A 19,671-nucleotide genomic window follows, 5' to 3' on the forward strand; every position below is an offset into this window, starting at 1 on the left:
TATGTTCCCATCTATGTTGGGATTAAATCACTCTGAAATAAAGTGCTCCATCAATCTAAAAATAAAAGTTGCAGTCTATCTGTAATTCTCGTTGTATAAAAAGCCACAGGGCAATATATAACAGGAATCTAAATTAAGACTGTGACTTGTCTTTAAGTTATCACTTCCTTGTACTGCTAGAATGAAATAAACAACATCTGTCACAAGCGATGTCATTCCTTGGATTGGGATGAATTTAGTTTAAAGGGCAAAAGAGAAATCACTCATGATAGAAAAAACCTTGTGAGAGTAAGGAAGAAAATACTTTCTTGTTTTCATCTGAAGAAGATACCTTTGAGGTCCCAAATGCTTACATTGCATCTTCTTTCTATGTTGGCCCAATATCACCTTGTACTTTGGATAACAGACCCTTCCTGTAGGAAAAACTAACTGGGATTAACCCTTCATAAAGCATAGTGAATTTGTTCAATTTATCTGTAATCTCCCAGTTAAGTGCATACTCCTATCAGAGGTGAGTACCTCTGCTACATGGAATTAGCACGTAGTAATTGGATGTGTAATTGTGTGCGTGTGAGCATGGATGTGTACTTTTGTATGTGTGAGCATGGATGTGTACCTGTGTGTGTGTGTGTGAGCATAGTTGTGTTAGTGGAGTAAGATGGAGTGTGTGTTAGTGAATATGAGTAAGCGTGTGTAATTTGTGTGTTTGCATATGTTTTATGTTGGAAGGAGGGACAAAGAAGGCACAGACTAGCTGTTGAAGTCAGGGGGGTGGGTCATTTTTACATCAGGACCCGGTCATTTCTAGATACGCCCCTGTATGTAACCTTTTTGTCACACAACTACAGTTATCCTTTATTCCCTTTTTATAGCTCCTTTTGTTGACCTGGAAAATCTTGACACAAGAGTGGCTACTGCTACAGCAGACTCATGGAACAGATCAATTTGTATACTTCAACTAATACCAATGCTGTTAGTAAAATTAGATTTAAAAGGGAAGTTCAAACATGTGCAATCTACCAATATAAGATACATTGGTTTATCATTTTTATATAGTCATGTCAAGAGCAGTAAGCATGTCATTAACATTTTAAGAGGTTCTAAGTCTATATTCATTTAAATAATTTCCCTTTTATCTTGCAGCATGGACCAGGAAGCTACAGAGCTGGAGAAGCGGCATGTTCATAGTGTATACGAAAACACAGCGCCTTACTTTAATGAAGTCCAAAGTAAGGCTTGGCCCAAGGTCCGTCAGTTCCTTCTGGAGCAAAAGCCTGGCAGTTTTATAGTGGATATAGGTAATATATTCCTACTTTACAGTATTTAAATGGACTGTCCATTTACCTCAAATAAATGTGTATGGCATTTCTCATCCCCTGGAATCCAAAGTGTTGAAAGAGTTACAGGTAAAAACAGATAAAATCCCTAAATCTATGGAAACGAAGACTGTTGCTTTAGCATTCATCTTTTGTCAGTGTCCAATTTTACATTTGTAGAATTAACTGACATATCAGTGATTTACATGCCCACCACAAGGTGACAGTAAAGAGTAAGACGAAAAGCTGAAATCCAGACCCAACTTTTGCAGTCAAATTCCAAACTTTTATTGGTGGATGTAATGTTATATATGAGATCACAAGTAAATGTGTAAAAGAGTGCTTTCTCACCACCTCTAATCATGTCCTCAGGCTTCAAGGAGAGGTATTAGAAATTTAAAGGGAGACTTGCATCTTTTACATAACATATTGAAATTCTAAATACAGACCCACCTGTGCCATCTTGCCCCAAATAGCCTACCTGTGCCATTGCTGCCCCCAAACACCCTGCCTGTGCCATCTATCCTAGCCCCCACTTACAATCTACATCCATGCTACCACAAACTTATACATACATACAGAAACACACACTCATTCACACATACTCAATTATTCACTAGTTCAAACATACTCATTGATACTGTGTGGTTCTTATCTTATTGTACATAGTGTGTCAGCATAGAAAGGGTTAAACACCCTTGGTGTGGTCTATTGCTTGACAGCGCATGTACAGTATGTTTAAGTGGTTCAATTTTAGTTTAGTTCAGATTTAATGGAGGTTAGATGGAGGATCTGATGATTTGAAGTACCGTATTTGCTCGATTATAAGACGACCCTGATTATAAGACGACCCCCCAAAATCTGAATATTAACTTAGGAAAAAAGAAAAAGCCTGAATATAAGACGACCCTAAAGGAAAAAAGTTTTACCAGTAAATGTTAATTCATGTAAACTATTTTTTTTAATAAAAGCTATGATTGAGAAAAATATTTTTTTTGTTTTTATTTCTTGTATTTTCCAGCCTGTCCCCCAGTTTCGCACATCTGCCCCCAGGCTTGCCACACCAATATGGCACTGTGGCCCATGATATGCCTTTTAACCCTCTATATGCCACTGTGCCCCATGGTATGCCTTTTGACCCCCTATATGCCACTCTGCCTCCAGAAATGCCTTATACCCCTATATCCCATTCTGGCATTTAGGGGGTTAAAATGCATATTATGGGGCAGAGTGGCATATAGGGAGGTATAAGGCATTTCAGGAGGCAGAGTGGCATTAAGGGAGTTAAAAGGCATTGTATAGAGCACTCTGCCTCCAGAAATGCCTTATACCCCTATATGCCACTCTGGCATTTAGGGGGTTAAAAGGCATATTATGGGGCAGAGTGGCATATAGGGAGGTATAAGGCATTTCAGGAGGCAGAGTGCTCTATTAAATGCCCCCTTAACGCCACTCCAGAAATGCCCTATGCCCCCATTTAACTAACACACACACACACACTCTCTCCCCCCCCTCCCCTCCCCTCTCCTCTCTCCTCTCTCCCCTCTCCTCTCTCCTCTCTCCCCTCTCAGCCCTCTCTTACCGGTGCTTCCAGCCGGGGCAGCGGGTTGACGTCGCCTTCTGCTGCAGCCGGAAGGAGGTGGAGTTGGCAGCGGGGGTTTGTATGCGTCCGTCGCGTATACTTTCCCCGGCTGTCAGAGATCAGAGATCTCTGACAGTCGGGGAAGGTCTACGCGACGGACGCAGACAACCCCCGCTGCTAGCCACACCTCCTTCCGGCTGCAGCGGACGTTGTCTACGCGGATCGCGTAGACGTCAACCCGCTGCCCCGGCAATACAGCAGGAAGCACCGGTAAGTGTGTATGATGGGGGGGGGGGGTGAGACAGGAGGATCCAGGTCCCCTGCAGCGGTGCGGGGGATCTGGATCTTAGTCTACTAATCAGACTCTATTTGAGGTCTGATTAGAAGACGACCCCGATTAGAAGACGAGGGGTATTTTTCAGAGCATTTGCTCTGAAAAAAACCTCGTCTTATAATCGAGCAAATACGGTATATGAGCAGAAATGTATAATTTCTCATGCTCGTCCTCATAGAAATGCTGTAAGTGATGGGTTTTCTATGGTTTCAATGTAACGTTTTTGGTGTGGTCGTACCGTAGAATGTATGATCATGATTAAGTCAGGTTATTCAATCGCTTACTGTGTTTTTGTTACAATATCTAGTCCAATTAAGGGTTAGTCAGGTAATTGAATCAAGCCCATTATTTCTACAGGATTTCTTTTTGGCGAATATTTGCATACTAATCTAAAATAATATGAGAGATGAATTAATGAAAGAAATGATAGTAATGAACAATGATTGTGTTAGTTTTATTACTGTTGTATTACTGTTAGTTGATTGTGCTAATTAAAAAGATTTAATTTGACATTTTATTAAAAATGCTTCATTGAGTTAAATCTCCACATTCCCCCCAGAGCCATTGAAACACATATTAGTTGGTTAGATTCAAATGGCTGGATTCTGATGGATACTCATCAGATTTGCATTAGTATACAAAAATAATTGTAGATAATAAATAACGTTAAATGCTCTGACTGTTTTCTGTGCAAATTGTACATGTTTTATAGATTGAAAATGGTTAGTGATGCACTTAGTGCATGTATTGAATATAAATGAATCACTGTATATTTTCAAGGGAATTTCCAAACAATAATGTTTTGTATAGTTAGGCCTACATTAACGGTTTACATTTTTAAACCGATGTAATTAAAATGTATAGTGCCGTTCAAACGTTTAAGGTCACTTAGCTGTTTTAATGGAAAAAAAGAAAAACTCCTAGCTGTAACATAATTGCAGAAGGATTTTCTAATGACCAATTACACTTGTATACTTAAACTTGAATTAGCAACACAGGAGTGATGGGAGTGATCAAGGGCCTCTGTACGCCTATTAAGAGATTCCAATATAACTCAGCGGTCATTTACACCATTAAGAATGTCTGCACTGTAATTCTGATCAATGTCATGTTATTTTAATGGACAAAATCTGCTTTCCTTTCAAAACCAAGGACAATTCTAATTGACCCCAATCCTTTGAATGATAGCGTACATAGCTAGTTTCTCTTATTTCCCTACTGTGCAGTACATATGTGAAAGCTTCACTTACAAGCCTTCATTGCGGGAAATATTGATAGAAATGTGTGCATTTTATTTTTACGTGAAACTAAAATGGAATGACTTTACTTACAGGCTGTGGCACTGGCAAATATCTTAGTGTGAACAGTGAAATATACAACTTAGGCTGCGATTACTGCGAGCCTCTAGTGGAAATTGCAAGGAATAACAAGTTGGAGGTCATGGTTTGCGATAACTTGAATCTTCCATTTAGAGAAAAATGTTTTGATGCAGTCATCTCCATTGGAGGTAAGGAATAATAATGACTAATAAATACATAAAACAAAGGAAAAATTCTAAATCATAAATATTGGGGATTCTATCATACCACATGGCCGTATATTGCTTAGCTCGCTACAACGTCAAAGTACCCAAGGTTTGGCGAGTTCTAGCTAATTTTTCATGGCTTCATTGCTTACCAAGAAGCTGAATCAGTGGGACTGCACTGCATTTTAACCCAAAAGAGACTTGCAAGCAACTTCAAGCCTTTTGGACACCATTAATGAGGCACCTGTGCCGATAGTATAAATGCTTGGTTACAAAGGGAAATCACTGATTTCCCAAAGAACAGTGAACAAGAAGCCTGATCACCTAATAGGATGACTTGCCCTTGTTTTTGCAGCAGGAGGGTTGTTGCCCCCTCCAGACCTGGCACCTCTAAGCCTAATTTGCCTAGGCTGGTGCTATATATACTACTCCCACCACAATATTATAATTTTAATCCTCTGTCTGATTAAGAGGAGGTATTAGTAATATAGAAAATGTAACTCTTGGTGGACCAAGAAGGGTGATTATAGATTACTTACACCAATTTGTCTATCTATCTATCTATCTATCTATCTATCTATCGATCGATCGATATATATCTCTATCTTTCTCTCTCTCTCTTTCTCTCTCTGTATATATATATATATATATATATATATATATATATATATATATAAATATACAGTATTGTGCAAGTTTTCAAGTTATTTTGGCAGGTGTTAAAATTGACATGTTAATGGTTTATTTTTATTATTTAACAAAATGCAAAGGGAGTGAACAGAAGAAAAATCTACCTCAAATCAATATATTGTGTGACCAACATTTACCTCCAAAACAGCATCCATTCTTCTAGGTACACTTACACAAAGTCTGGGATTTTGTAGGCATATAGTTGATGGAGTTTAAAACACAATTGTTAACCAAAACATAAACAGCTATGCAGGAGGAATAAAACTGGACGAGGAACATCCAAACTCACTAATAAGGCCAGGTTGCTGTTTAATGAGCACAGCAACAAGGCACAAGGTAGTTATAATGCATCAGCATGGTCTCTCCCAGGCAGAAATTTCAAGGCAGACAGGGGTTTCCATATCTCCTGTCTTTTGAAGAAGCACAAAGAAAGGGGCAATGTTGAGGACCATTAGTGCAGCAGATGAAGGACAAATCGTGATAACCTCCCTTTGCAGTTGAAAGATGTCCAGCTGTACCATCAGCTCAGCATTGGCAGAAAACAGTGGGACCCTGGTACACCCATCTACTGTTCAGAGAAGTCTGGTCAGAAGTGGGCTTGCAGCCAAAAAGCCATACCTTCTACTGGGAAACAAGGCAAAGCACCAAAAAAAGGTGCATAAAATAGCATGATAAGTCAAAATTTAAAATATTTGGCTGTAGCAGAAGGCAGTTGGTTCTCAGAAGAGCTGAAGAGTAGTACAAGGATGAGTGTTTGCAGTCAACAGTGAAGCATGGTGAAGGTTCCTTGCACATTTGGGTCCTCAATGCTAAGAAGTACAGGCGGATACTTTATCATGCAATACCACCAGGGAGGCATCTGATTCTCCCCAAATTTATTCTACAGCATGAAAATGATCGTAAACAAAGAGCCAAAGTAATTCAGAACTATCTGCAGCATAAAGAAGAACAAGGAGTCCCGGAAGTGATGGTGTGACCCCCCACAAAGCCCTGGTCTCAACATCATTGAGTTTGTCTGGGGTTACACGAAAAGAAGCCACTGAGGCTTCCTAAATCCACAGAAAAACTGAGGTTATTTCTCCCAAGATGTATGGAACAATCTACCTGATGAGTTCCTATAAATATGTGCAAGTGTAGCTAAAAAATAGATGCTGTTTTGAAGGCAAAGATTGCTCACACCAAATATTGATTTGATTTTTCTTCTGTTCATTCAATTTGTATTTTGTTAAATGATAAAAATAAACTAATAACATGTCTATTTCTGAAAGCATTCTTACTTTGCATAATTTTTGTTCACATTTTGGTTAAAACTTTTGCACAGTGCTGTGCATGTATATATATATATATATAAATATATATATAGATATATATAAAATTGATGCTTTCATTTTATTTTATGTTTCACTATCGTAAATGTAAGTCCAAATAAACAAGTTTTGACATTAAAGAGACAGTCTCAAATGCCCACACCAACAGCAAATGCATATTGAAGCACTTAGTAAGTACTTTAATATGCATTTTTTACCTTAAAAGGCCACTTATTTGCTTAAGACACCAGAGCTACAGCGTATCACCCTCTCTGCTGTTTGCAATTTACATGATCTTTGGCTGCTTGAAGTAGTTAATCACTGGCAGGAAAATGCTCCCATGAGCACTGCTTGATGGAACATATTTGTGGCAAGGCAAATAGCTGATGAACAGGGAATATAAATTAATCTGATGCCTTGAGTATAATTTAAGTATATATATATATATATATATATATATATATATATATATATATAATTTTTATGTCAGTGTTGGCTCGTCTCTGAATTTTAGTGGTTTGAGTTGCTTTTCTATGCATGACGGGGAAAAAAGTTAAATTTAGCCGCTTCACGTCTTAAACTGGGCCAGTTTTAAATAGCAACCCAGCAATAAAAACTCTGCTTACTCTTTTCCTAGTGATTCATCATTTTTCCACTAAGCAAAGAAGAATCCGAGCAATAAAAGAGATGGCAAGGATTTTACTTCCAGGAGGTCAGATTATGCTGTATGTTTGGGCAATGGAACAAAAGAGCCGCAGGTTTGAGAAGCAAGATGTGTTTGTACCCTGGAACAAAGCATTGCTGTCTCGACAGCCCTCTGAAACCAACCAGTCTGAAGGTAAAATGAACATTACTTCAAATTCTAAACTGCAGGAAGTAGCCTCAAAGCAAACAAAAGAATCTGAAACCATTAGCATAAATAAGTACGTGCAGACGCTTGATTTCGAGCAATCGCACACCACAAACAACGGCATGCCCGCTGAAACATGCTGTCTGAGGTTTCATACCGAAGATAACAGACTCTATAGTGCCATAGGACGATCCCTCCGTTCATGGTTTTTTTCTCGTTCTCTCGATGAATCCACCTTGAGAAGACACATTGACAAAATGAGGTCCCTCAGTCCTTCCAGAGGATGGGCAAACAACACCATATCAGTCCAACCTTCACGGCATTGTAGCCTCGACCTTGGTCACCAGAGACTTTTTTTAAAAGAACGTAGTATAGATGATGATGATGTATTTATTGAAAATAATTCACACAGAAAAGCTCAGTGGTTAATAGACTTAAATTCTATGCAACAGAAAAATGGACGGCTATGTGGGCTCCTGAAGAATAATGGTGAACAGACTTCCTACCCGACACATGCTGAGTGCTCTACTTGTACATGTACCAATGAAAAAAATAAGGATATGCAGAGTAATGTTTCTAAGAGAACATCAACAACAGAATCAAATGATTCTATTTTAGATGAAACTGTCTCAGTTGGTGATCAAGAAACCAACATTATGGACTCAAAAGCATACATGCGATATTACCATGTGTTTCGCGAAGGAGAACTCTGTAATCTTATAGAAATGGATGTACCAGAACTTCGTGTTATAAGTTCATGTTTTGACCATGGAAATTGGTGCATTATCGCAGAAAAGAAATAGCATTTTTTAATCTTAATTTTAACTTTTTTTTTTTAAGTGTAGTAATTGGAGGGTTTGAATGTATTGTGAAGTCTTGGTAGTCTGAAGTTGTTTTTGTTTTATTGAGAAACATAAATATAACTTTATTTTTATTTTAAGGGTTTTTTTTTTTTATTAATTGATACAGAGCATTGTCTCACTCATTATACTCACACAGAGAAAGGAAAGAGAGAGCATTTCCATTATTATCTTTAGTTGACATAGAACCACCAGAATGATACCCCTCTAATAAAACCTAAGGAAGACACCTTCATATTCTTCATTGCATGACCTCCAATCATGCATGCCTTTGAGGGAGCTACTCCATGTCTCCCCACTTTCTATGGGGCTGTCTCCAGAGCCCATTGAAGTAAAAGCATAAGTAAAGAAGCATGTGGTTCTTCCTTAGGTGCAATAATGATATAGGAACTTAATGCAACTTAATTTTTGTAGACGTACACACTCAGAACATATAGCTACTTCTTAGTATATAAGCTCCGCATATACCATGATAATGTATACTGGTTGTATACCTAGTGTTTTTCACTTATTTTTAACTATAGCATTTTTACTCCTTGAGTATCATTTTCCCATCTATTATGTAAATGGTAGATATTATTTTAATTTGTTGTGTGCCAAAGAGGGCAAGCTATGCATTCTTCTCCCTCAGCAGCACTCAATGGTTTAAGGTAGTTCTTTTTTGGAACTTCATACACTTGAAGCAATATTCTCTTCCAACCAAAGATGCTGTATGGTACTTTCATAAAAAAATATCAGGACATACTAAAGGATCGCAATATATGTTGGAGGAAAGTACAGAGAGGGCAAGTTGTGGAAACATTAAGTTAAATACAGGTATTCAACACAGCACAAGAAAGTGGGAGAAATGTTAGGACAAGAGGTCATAGTCTAAAAGGAGATGGTCCGAGGCTTAGATGTAATGTAAAGCCATTGGACCCCACTGAGAGGTAGTAGATAAGTAGAAAACACTTCTAGCAGAACTGGCAGAGGTTAATACAGTGAGGGAATTTAAACATGCATAGGACAGGTATAAGGCTATCCTGAACATAAGACAAGACCAAGGACTGGTTTGTGATTGCGCTAAATTGTTCTTATCTATGTTTCATTGTGCTGAACTGTTTTTATCTATGTTTCTATGATGATGGCCTATCCTCAGTACACATCAGTGCTGCAAACAATTGCACAATATGACTAGATTTGGAAATAAATGATTTTCGTTTTTTGGTACCCTCTTTCCATGCCAGACAGGTTATCAGTGAGTTGTACAACCCTATGTCTCAGAAAGTGGCTCGCCACTGGAGGAAACTGACATTTAACTATTTGTGAAGGTCTGCATGTTCAAAAATAAACAATGCAACTCTATAGGCTCATTTACTTTATGTTTATGAATTTATTTAAAGGTGCTGCCCCACATACACATGCTGAGCAAAGAAATACAAGCAGATCTGTTATACAAATTCCTTGTTAATCATTTGTAAACAACACTGATGTTGCTTCAGTCTTAGCAAGTAGTTTCTAGAGCCTTCTGTTTGTGTCACATGAAGTGGTGAATTCCGGCCTAGGACAACTAGGCCTAAACCTAGGGTGGTGGATCCAGATTGGCTTCAGCCCCTCTTTTGCACAACAAGGGGTTAACTGTCCTCTTGGGCATCAGGCTCCCTGTAGCACCAACAGGGTTAGACTGGGGATAACCAAGCGGCCCTGATTTTTTTAGGTCAGCAGATGCCAAATGACATATGTGCCATTACCACTCGTCCTTAAAAGGTAGAGTTCCTAGATATAATGTCATATTCTGAATGGTGGCATGAAGAGAATGGTTTGTGGCATTGCCTTGGCTTCGGCCTAGAGTAGAGCCAAAGGTGAACTTATGACTATTGTCTCCATTTAAGCATTCCTTGAGGAAATGTGAATAGGGACCAATGTATTTTAAAGACCCATGCAGGTCAGGGATTCATTCAATAGTATGCTGTATATCATTATAAAAATGTTATATCAAGTAGAGTAGATCAGTGACATATTCTAGCCTAGGCTCACTAGGCCTAGACCCAGGCCAGCAGCCCCCCTGATGACAAACAGTTTTTGGGCGATCGGTCACCCCAGTATCGTGCTGCCCAATGGGCGGGTTACAGGGGAGATCTTTGATCTTGTCAACCGGCCCATTTACACTATGGATGTTGTTCTAACTCAGCACAGCCCCCATAGTCCGCATTAGAAGGCGCTGCACACCTTTAAGACATGGAGAGCAGGGATATGACATCATATTCAGGCCCTCTGTGTCTTAAAGTCATTGAGGGCTGGCAGTGCAGACTCTGATGAGGAAGGGGGTAGCTGGAGGTGCTGCCTTAGGTCAGGTCCAAGGCAGCGCAGAAGGTAAATTCTGCACTGGAGTAGATGGAGAAGCATCTTTAAAAGCAATACTTATGTTTAAATTAAACATAGACATTTGATGTTACGTGTGTAGGAACAGAAGAAATAGACTAAAGAACGTATGTACTTAACATAAACTGTATGAAAGTAATATAGAAAGGTGTTACACTCAAAGTAATGCTTTGTGTTGCCAATAAGTTCATTAATAAAGCTAATAGGAATCAGGGTTGAAAATTTCTAAAATAATTTTACTTAATAAGTAAAATCTATAATGAATGATTCTAGTCTAGTGTAATCTTGCATTATAGTATATACTGCCAAATTATATTATGCTTTATTTATTAAAAATGACAATACACAAAATTAAAAACAACAGTAACACTTTAAGACTTGTTGGTACAGATGTAGAAGAGGGTCCTGTTCTATAAAATATGTATTATATATTGTTATGTTTACAGCTAAATGTAAAATATTTGTAAAGAAAACAAAAAAATATTCCTCCCGCACAACATTAGGTGTATAAGTGGTGACTTTAAGATAAACAAAATGCTATTTATATTACTTAAGACTTAAACTTAAGGCATTTTCTTCCTTATTTTCTCAACTCATGATAATGCCAATTACGAGGTAGCATGCCTTAGTCTCTTTGGAAACTGCAGGTCATCCGTGTTATAGCTCATATCATCTATTTTAAGTTTGTGTTGGTGGATCAAGACAGCTCATGTATATTATTCAAGGGACCAGAGGGTTTTCTGTGAGCATGAGTCATTTATTTATTCTACTCTTCGATTCATCTTAAGGTTGGCTCACTGTATAATAGTGAATGCAATAGATACAGTCGTATCTGCTGTTAGTACATGAAAATGCCAGAATATGTAGCATTATTTGTATCATAGTTTTTGTATCATCATCATTTGTGTAGTTTATTAACACAATGTTGCAGAAACCATGAGCCTTGCTGGAGGCTCCCATGACAAAATAAAAATGAATGGGCGCTGTGAGCTTCTAAAGACCATAGCAAAATCAGAATCACTAATTGTAATGTGAAAGTTCGACAAACCTTACTAGGGTTGATCATCCTGCAGGGGAGGGTTGGCAACATTTAGTCAAAGGATACATCCAGCCAAAAGCCCCATTAATAAACCGGAACAGAGCATCCGGTAGTACACAACATGCTCCATTTACCAAAATAATATTTATAGAAAACCCATAAAAGGTGGAGAAAAATTTCATCATGGAAAATCATCATGGAAAATTGCCTTTTAAACCCCCCTTACTCTAGACATGCTGATGACTATATGCAGAACTGATAGAAGGCACTAAGAAAAGATAGAGGCTTGAAATCTTTAAATCAGATAAGCCCAGGGGGGCTGGCCACTGGTGTTGGACCTTCATAATGTATTGTGAAGTCAAGGAGTTGAAACTACCGCTCCCTTGCACATTATCATGTAACCTCACTCTTTAGTAAATAAACCCCACAGTTCCCATAGGGAGTGAGAAACCCTTGAGCTGTAATATATATTTGTGACAATAAATGTTGTCTACTAAGGCATAACAGCATTTTCAATTTCCATTGGTAATACACTATACTGTATCTCGGGGATGGTTTATCATGCATTGTGTTGTGTTATCGAGACCCTTTTTTGTCCGGCGTGTAGATTTTCATGATAAGAATGACAGGTTGTTTGTTAGGCTAGCTTGTTTTACTGGAAAGGTGATTTTCACAAAGTGATGAAAGGTGTGAAGCGGAGAGAGGGTGCTGAGTTGTGTGGTTGGCAATTCAAGAAATCATGTGTGGTGCAGGAGATGTCTTGTGAGTTGAGTGCAAAGAGGTGATGAGTGGAGAAGTATTATAGTAGAATGGCCTGTCAGTAGGATGTCATCTGAGAAGAGGCTTCACTATGGTTGAAATATGATGACAAAGAGGATTAAAACCTTGACATTGTCTTTTGCCAGTAAGGAATTTTATTTGGAGATTGATCATATATGACACAGTACTCTGATGAATTTGAAGGTAGACAACAGTGTAAATCTAAAGAAGATAAAATAGAACACTTTGGGTGATGTTAATAAAGAGGAATTCCAATCCAAAATTCTAAATGTGAAACAGTAACATTCAACTTGTCTCTCTGGCGATTACTAATTATAATTTTGTTAATTACTTGAGCCAATTTTCTAGACTAATCAGAGGCCAGTTGCATCTACATTTTCTGCCTTTCCATGCTTGCCTGCACCCCTTTATTCATTTTCATTATAAAAATATAGATGCTGCAGGTTTATCAAAAAGAGCCAACGCACACTCAAGCCCAAATAATTACGGTATGTAATATTGTTCTATATAAGCAAACACCAACAATTTTGCATTCCAAAGACTATTATCTATTATCATTTTTTGCAGGATACACATTGTATTATTATCCATAACGATTAGCCTTATCTTGGGATTTTTTTTTATCTTACAATGACATCTTAATGACATTTAGACATCTTAAATTGGACATATAAAAACAATTACTGAAAAATACTGCAGTGGGGCTTACATGCTCAAATGAATTTCTAGAACCAGACAGGCAGCAATCAGTAATGAATCTTGTCTGGGTGGTGTGCTATATCACCCTTCATGAAACATATAGCTTTGGGCTTATACTCACTTGGAAAAATTCTGTTGTTTTGAATACAGGGGTACTTCCTAATAAGTTTATCTTTTTTAAGGCAAAATGTACCCTTCACATCTCCATTTCACAGTTTATTAGGGTGCAAAGAACCTGTACTAGTTGATTCATAAGGCAAACTATGATTACTTAATTTTGTACTTCACAATTTGACCTTTTTTGACCCCAAAGTTAAATATGATTTTTTAATATGGAGTGGTCAGGTAACATAGGTGCCAGAGTGGTCACGGAATCCCACGGTAGTAGGACGGCAGAATCGTGACACATGGACAGTGCATGCTGCAGTGAAGACAGGGCTCCACACGAGGTAAGAGGGAGGAGGAAGAAGATCCGAGCAAGCTGCAGTGATGATGGCATAATGTATGTGTGAATGTGTGTATGTATGTATCTGTGTATGTGTATGGAGTTTCAGTGAGTATGTATTTGTGTAAGTATGTGTTACTGTATGGCAATAGAGCGGGTGTTAGCTGTTAGTATGAGTGTATATTACTGTATCATGTTTAGAGTGTGCATGTGTTAGCATTTGTGAGTATGTACTGTTAGCATGTGTGTGTTACTGTATAGTCTTAGTACGTGTGTGTATTAGTATTTAGTGTCAGCACATGTGTGACAGACTTTTTTTGCCTTCTGTGCCAGTAGGATTTAACATGTCATTTGAAATTATCCCCTACTGTAACACTAAAACAGAATATGCTGGTGCTATAAATATACATAATGTATAATGTGAGTGTATGGTGTTAGCATGTGTGTGTCAGCATATGGTGTTAGAGTGTCAGGGATGAACCAAGGGTTAATGACAAAAGATCTGGAGATAGTGTGTATATATGTGTAATTGTAATTGAATTGTGTGAGCGAGTGTTAAAGTGAGTTTGTGTGTTATTACACAAGTGAGTTTTTGTTACAGGGGAGGAAGAATCCAGGAGCTTCTAACCCTAGACTAATGCCTGCACACACACAACCACTGGCAACTCTAGAAACAATATATAGGGGGGGCACACAAGATACCACAGTCAAACTGGGGGGGCATTCATAATTTCCAAAAGTAATGTGCTATGGAATTATACTTTTGTTATTGGGCTAAAATAATACTTGATCATTCAACATGGGAAGCCTGAAGCCACAATTGAGTGCAACTAATCCTTGAAATAAATATTATAACACAATAAATAAGTTTTCCACTAAATTATTTCAGGGCCTTGAACGTTTTGTCCCCTGAAGTCACTACAACTTCAGGAGGTCATTTTATCTCTGGATACATATAAATTAAATAATTCCTACTGTAAATTAAGTGCCAGGAAACAGATGACCAAACACACAAACCAACACAGGCTCTGTCACACCGACACCCAGACACACACACCAGGACAGGCTCTGCCACACCGACAACCAAACACACACACACCAGGACAGGCTCTGCCACACAGACACCCACACACATCAGGACAGGCTCTGCCACACCTACATCCAAACACACACACACACACACACCAGGACAGGCTCTGACACAGCCACATCCAAACACACACACCAGGACAGGCTCTGACACACTGACACCCAAACACACACCCTAGGACAGGCTCTGCCACACTGACAACCGAAAACAGACACCAGGACAGGCTCTGCCACACCAACACCCAAACACACACCAGGACAGGCTCTTCCACACCAACACCTATACACACACACCCGAGGACAGGCTCTGCTACACTGATAACCAAAAACACACAAACAGCAGTGTCACGTATGCTAGCACCAAAAGGCACTCACCACAGGAGATCTTCAGAACAGGAACCTCCAGGTAACTCAGGATGATCCCAACCATGAAGAAGCCACAGTGATAGCAGAGAAATGTAGATACTGAGCTGAAGCAACGAGGTGCAGCAAGCAGCAGATGATAGGAACAGCCAGGGGTCAGGTACACGATGCAGGTAGTCAGACGAGCCAAGGATCAGGTACACGATGCAGGTAGTCAGACGAGCCAGGGGTCAGGTACACTAAGCGGGTAGTCAGATGAGCCAGGAATCAGGTACACAAAGCGGGTAGTCAGACGGGCCAGGGGTCAGGTACACTAAGCGGGTAGTCGGACGAGCCAGGGGTCGGTGACAAGAGTCTCAGGCAGAAGAACAAAATCAGCAGGCAAGAGGGTAGTCAGGAAAGCCAATGGTCAACCAAAAAGTAGCAGAATAACTCAAACGCAGACTCAGGAAATAGACCACAACAGGGTGACTGTGAGGAGTACGGCAGGGTTTTTAAAACTGGCGCCACCTAAAGCCACGCCCCCAACAGTGTGTCAGGGGCGTGCCCTAAGACGTCCCTCTGACTCACGGCTCCAGCCGTGAGAATTAGCTGCGCCCCCAGTGGAGACCGGCGAACCGGTAAGTAAACCTCTCTGGGGATTCCTAAGGCAGCGAGCAGATTTTATTCTCAGATTTTGAATCCCCAGACCTGTCATCCTGCTTGGGGACTCCGAGCCCCACGGACATTATGTGCGGACGCCCGCCCGCCGGAGACGGAGCCCGAGCTCTCTTGCTCGGGTCTCCGTGACCCGCGAGCGGATCGCCGCACACGAGATCCCGGGACCGTGACCGGACCCGGGACCGCGACAAGCAGGACACAATCTACGTCACAGACGTCTACATCAGGATGGATTTTTCACACTGCATTGTCGTTTATACCCCCCTTAGTGTTTTTGCCCCTTGTGTATTGATGCCCCTGCTGCCCATATATATTAATATTAGCCCCAGTTGCCGATAGCAGGTATAGATCAACACATTAACACACAAACCAAGCTTTGCATGTATAGATTAACTGAAATTCACTTGTGATCTCAGCACTGAAGGTATATATATCAAATAAACAGAATCAGACATACAAATCCTGTATTTGCAGGTATACAATAGTATATGAAACGTAGCATTGCAGGTATAGATCAAATAAATACATGGAAACAGCATTGCAGGTATTAATCAACTGAATAAGACAAACAAACACTGTATTTGCAGGTATACATAAATAATGTATGGAAAACCAGCTTTGCAGGTATAGATCAATTGGAATTCACATAAAAACACGTCATTAAAAGGTATATTTAAAACCCCCTAAATTACAGGCATAGATCACAGGTTGCACACCCCAAAGCCAGCCCTGGCGTCCACACTTCCCACACAGCAATCACACTCCTATCATACCCAGGCAACCAGTAAATGCTGGTACCTAGGCATGATGGGACTGTGCTTGCTGTGATTGCTGTTAGCAGTCACACTCCTATCATGCCAGGTTAGCCAGTACATGCTGGTACAGGGTGGCTGTAAGTGATGTGTAGACCCCATACTGCTGGCAGCATCAATACACAAGGGGGGCAGCTAGCTAGGTTTCAGCATGTACTGGCTGACTTGGCATGATAGGAGTGTGATTGCTAACCGCAATCACAGTCCCATCATGCCTAGGTTCCAGCACTTACACATCCATGCTATCACACACACACTCATTCATTCATTCATATACTCATTCACAGATTAATTCCCTCAATCACACATACTCATTCAAACACCCTCCCCACCCCCTTACCTGCGCTGCAGCTCCCCGATGCCGCTCACAGACTTCAGCAGAGGGCGCGGCCTCCCTCTGCGTTCTCTGGTACTGCACAGAGGAAGCAGGACTGGAGCAGAGTCATGTGATGTCACGTGAACTCTGCTAGGTTCCGCTTCCTCTATGCAGTACAGATGACCCTCCCACAGGTAAGTAGCAGGGCTCGAGGTGCGGCCCGCGTAAGATCGGTTGCCCTGGCTGCCGATCTTACGGGGGCTGCACCCTCTCTCTCCTCCGCAATAAAAAAAAAAGACAGGATTTAAAGTCGCATTGCGACTTTATTCCAAATTGGGCAGGGGGGCAACAGGGGGGGCAAGGATTAACCCCCCTTGCCCCCCTGTAGCGACGCCACTGCACACAACACACATATACACACACTTTCCCTTTTATCTCAAAAAGAGCCCTGCCTTTACTGCTAAGCTGCTGCACTGCTGCCATCCTACTATCATGGGGTCACCTAAGGTAAGGTAAACTGATGGCTGCCCCAATCCCCACTTGTAACTACACATCCGCGATTAAGGTGTCTTTGTGTGGTATGGGCTCGCTACCAGTAGAGGGCATCAAAAACCTAATGGACATCAGCATGGCCGACTGACAATGACCCTGGCGCTGTAGGGCCAGCAGCTGTCTGATGATGTAAGTGTGACTGACGTCTGGATACGTGGGGCTGCATTCTACTTCTTCATGTTCATGTAGCGTGCAGCCCGACATACTTGCCGGTGTGCTAGATGGCCAGTCTGGGCCTGGACATCAGAGATTTTTCATATTCAGTTTTACTGCATCCTATCTCAGTTAAAAACGGATTGAAATGGAACATAATTACTGTCAAAAATGTCCATTAGTGCTATATAATCTAGACTGACGTAGTCAAAGTATTAATGATATCTACAATCTTGTACGGCGTGTCTACAAACATATACATAATGTATATAATATAGCTTAATAGAAGATGACATCTTAGACACTTGTGTATGAGCTGCTCTGTATTACCTTCGCCTAATGCTTAGCTGGTCTAAACACTTTAGTTGCTTTACTTTGGCATAGTATTAGGCTGTCTAAAATGTGGCAACTCGGCCTCTTTATTACTCTTCAAAGCTTACCACAAACAGACATGTTAACATATTTGTGGACAGACAGATGTCAAAAATATGTTCTCCAGTCATCAGGGAAACATTCAGATTTTGCGAATCTGTCCACACTTGTTTCCCAGCTGGATTGGGAAAATATTACTGCTGGTCATAGCATGCCTAGCATTCACAGTCATAGAGACAGGCAGTGTGTGGTGTTACTATATTTATGAATATAGTAAGAAGAATGTGGATTATAACAGCCACCCCACAGTTATTCAGAAATTATTCTGTACAAGGGAAAAAAGAAACTTTAACAGGCAGGGAGTCAGCATAACGTGGAAAATCATATATATAATTTGTGTTTGTTATGGCGCATAAGGAGGGCTGTATTTTTAGATATTTGAGAAATAAAAGATGGTTACCTGAAGGGAAAGCATTCTTTTAAGTGGATAATCTAAATTAAAGATGGGAGTTTTGAATGTGATTCCCAACGTCATAGTTTAAACAACTCAGCTTCTCAACTATTAATATCAAATGTTTAGCATGGACATCCCTGACTGCCTGAGTTTTAATCAGTTGGTCACGAAACTCTACTTTCTGGGCAAACTTACATTCCCATACATACAAGAAAGCAAAATTGAACCTTTTCAAACAAATAAACATACATATAAAACATGTAATAGTATCTCTCAGACCATAGAGGGGGGAATAGTGCTGTAGCTTCTCCTAAAGTCGTTAATGTTTATTTTAAAACATTTTAAAGAATGGAAAGTCCCTTTAAAATCCAGGGGCCAGCAGGTAATCCTGGGTAATCCTGTTCATTCGTATATATGTGCGCTTCTCTCTTGATATTTACATATCACTTTGCCTCTTATTACCCCTTCCCACTAGTGTCAAAACAAATTTCCCCACACTGTACCAATTCTATGGAATTCTTGAAGAAAAAAAATAAATAGATAAATAGGAGAAGAAGGAAAACTTGGAAGAGCTCTAAAGCTTATAAAACAAGAATTTTGATCACAATGTTACATTGTTTAAACTTCATTCCCAGCAATTGCATAGTTTGTATTTAACACATCAAATAAGAACATGAATACTGGTGTTTGCTTTTGCATTTGTACCTTTGTATTTATTCCAAAAATGTTAATTATTTTATTGGTTATATAAAAATGTAGCAATACCAATGATGATCCTACAGTACATTCTAATTTTTTCATTATAGCTTTTATTATTATTATTATTACTGGTGTTATTGTTACTACACTCATTATTGGGTCAACATTTGAATTGTAAATTGTTTGTAATGTGTAGAAAAACACAGTTCTTAACTCTTTGAATACTGAGTGTGTGGGTGTACATACCACTTTTAAGCTATGTAAATTAGGCTAACACGGATGTTTGAGAGCTAAAATTACTTCTATAATGGGAGCATTAATTAGAGCTCAGTTTATGATTCATCTGTTATAAAGCACATCTTTGTTCATTTCTTTTAGCCAGGTGCAAGCAATTAAACTTTGGTTATTGGGTA

General features: G+C 39.6%; 1 protein-coding gene across 1 annotated transcript; it reads left to right on the forward strand.

Moving 5' to 3' along the window:
* Positions 1–1,144: 1,144 nt before the first annotated feature.
* Positions 1,145–8,407, forward strand: LOC149273818 (putative tRNA methyltransferase 9B). Its single transcript, XM_089505990.1, has 3 exons — positions 1,145–1,298; positions 4,566–4,739; positions 7,392–8,407. The coding sequence occupies exons 1-3, from the start codon at positions 1,145–1,147 to the stop codon at positions 8,405–8,407; spliced, it is 1,344 nt and encodes a 447-aa protein (XP_089362116.1).
* The last annotated feature ends 11,264 nt before the right edge of the window (positions 8,408–19,671 follow it).

Source organism: Sceloporus occidentalis, unplaced genomic scaffold (assembly GCF_023333645.1).
Source record: "Sceloporus occidentalis isolate IW3139 unplaced genomic scaffold, rSceOcc1.0.p SCAF_358, whole genome shotgun sequence".
Classification (NCBI taxonomy): Eukaryota; Metazoa; Chordata; class Lepidosauria; order Squamata; family Phrynosomatidae; genus Sceloporus; species Sceloporus occidentalis.

Excerpts from the sequence above, each read along its gene's own strand:
- LOC149273818 (XM_089505990.1), top strand. The coding sequence starts at position 1,145 with ATGGACCAGGAAGCTACAGAGCTGGAGAAGCGGCATGTTCATAGTGTA. Across the intron at positions 1,299-4,565 it reads CAGTTTTATAGTGGATATAG|GCTGTGGCACTGGCAAATAT; the intron begins GTAATATATTCC and ends CTTTACTTACAG. Across the intron at positions 4,740-7,391 it reads TGCAGTCATCTCCATTGGAG|TGATTCATCATTTTTCCACT; the intron begins GTAAGGAATAAT and ends CTCTTTTCCTAG.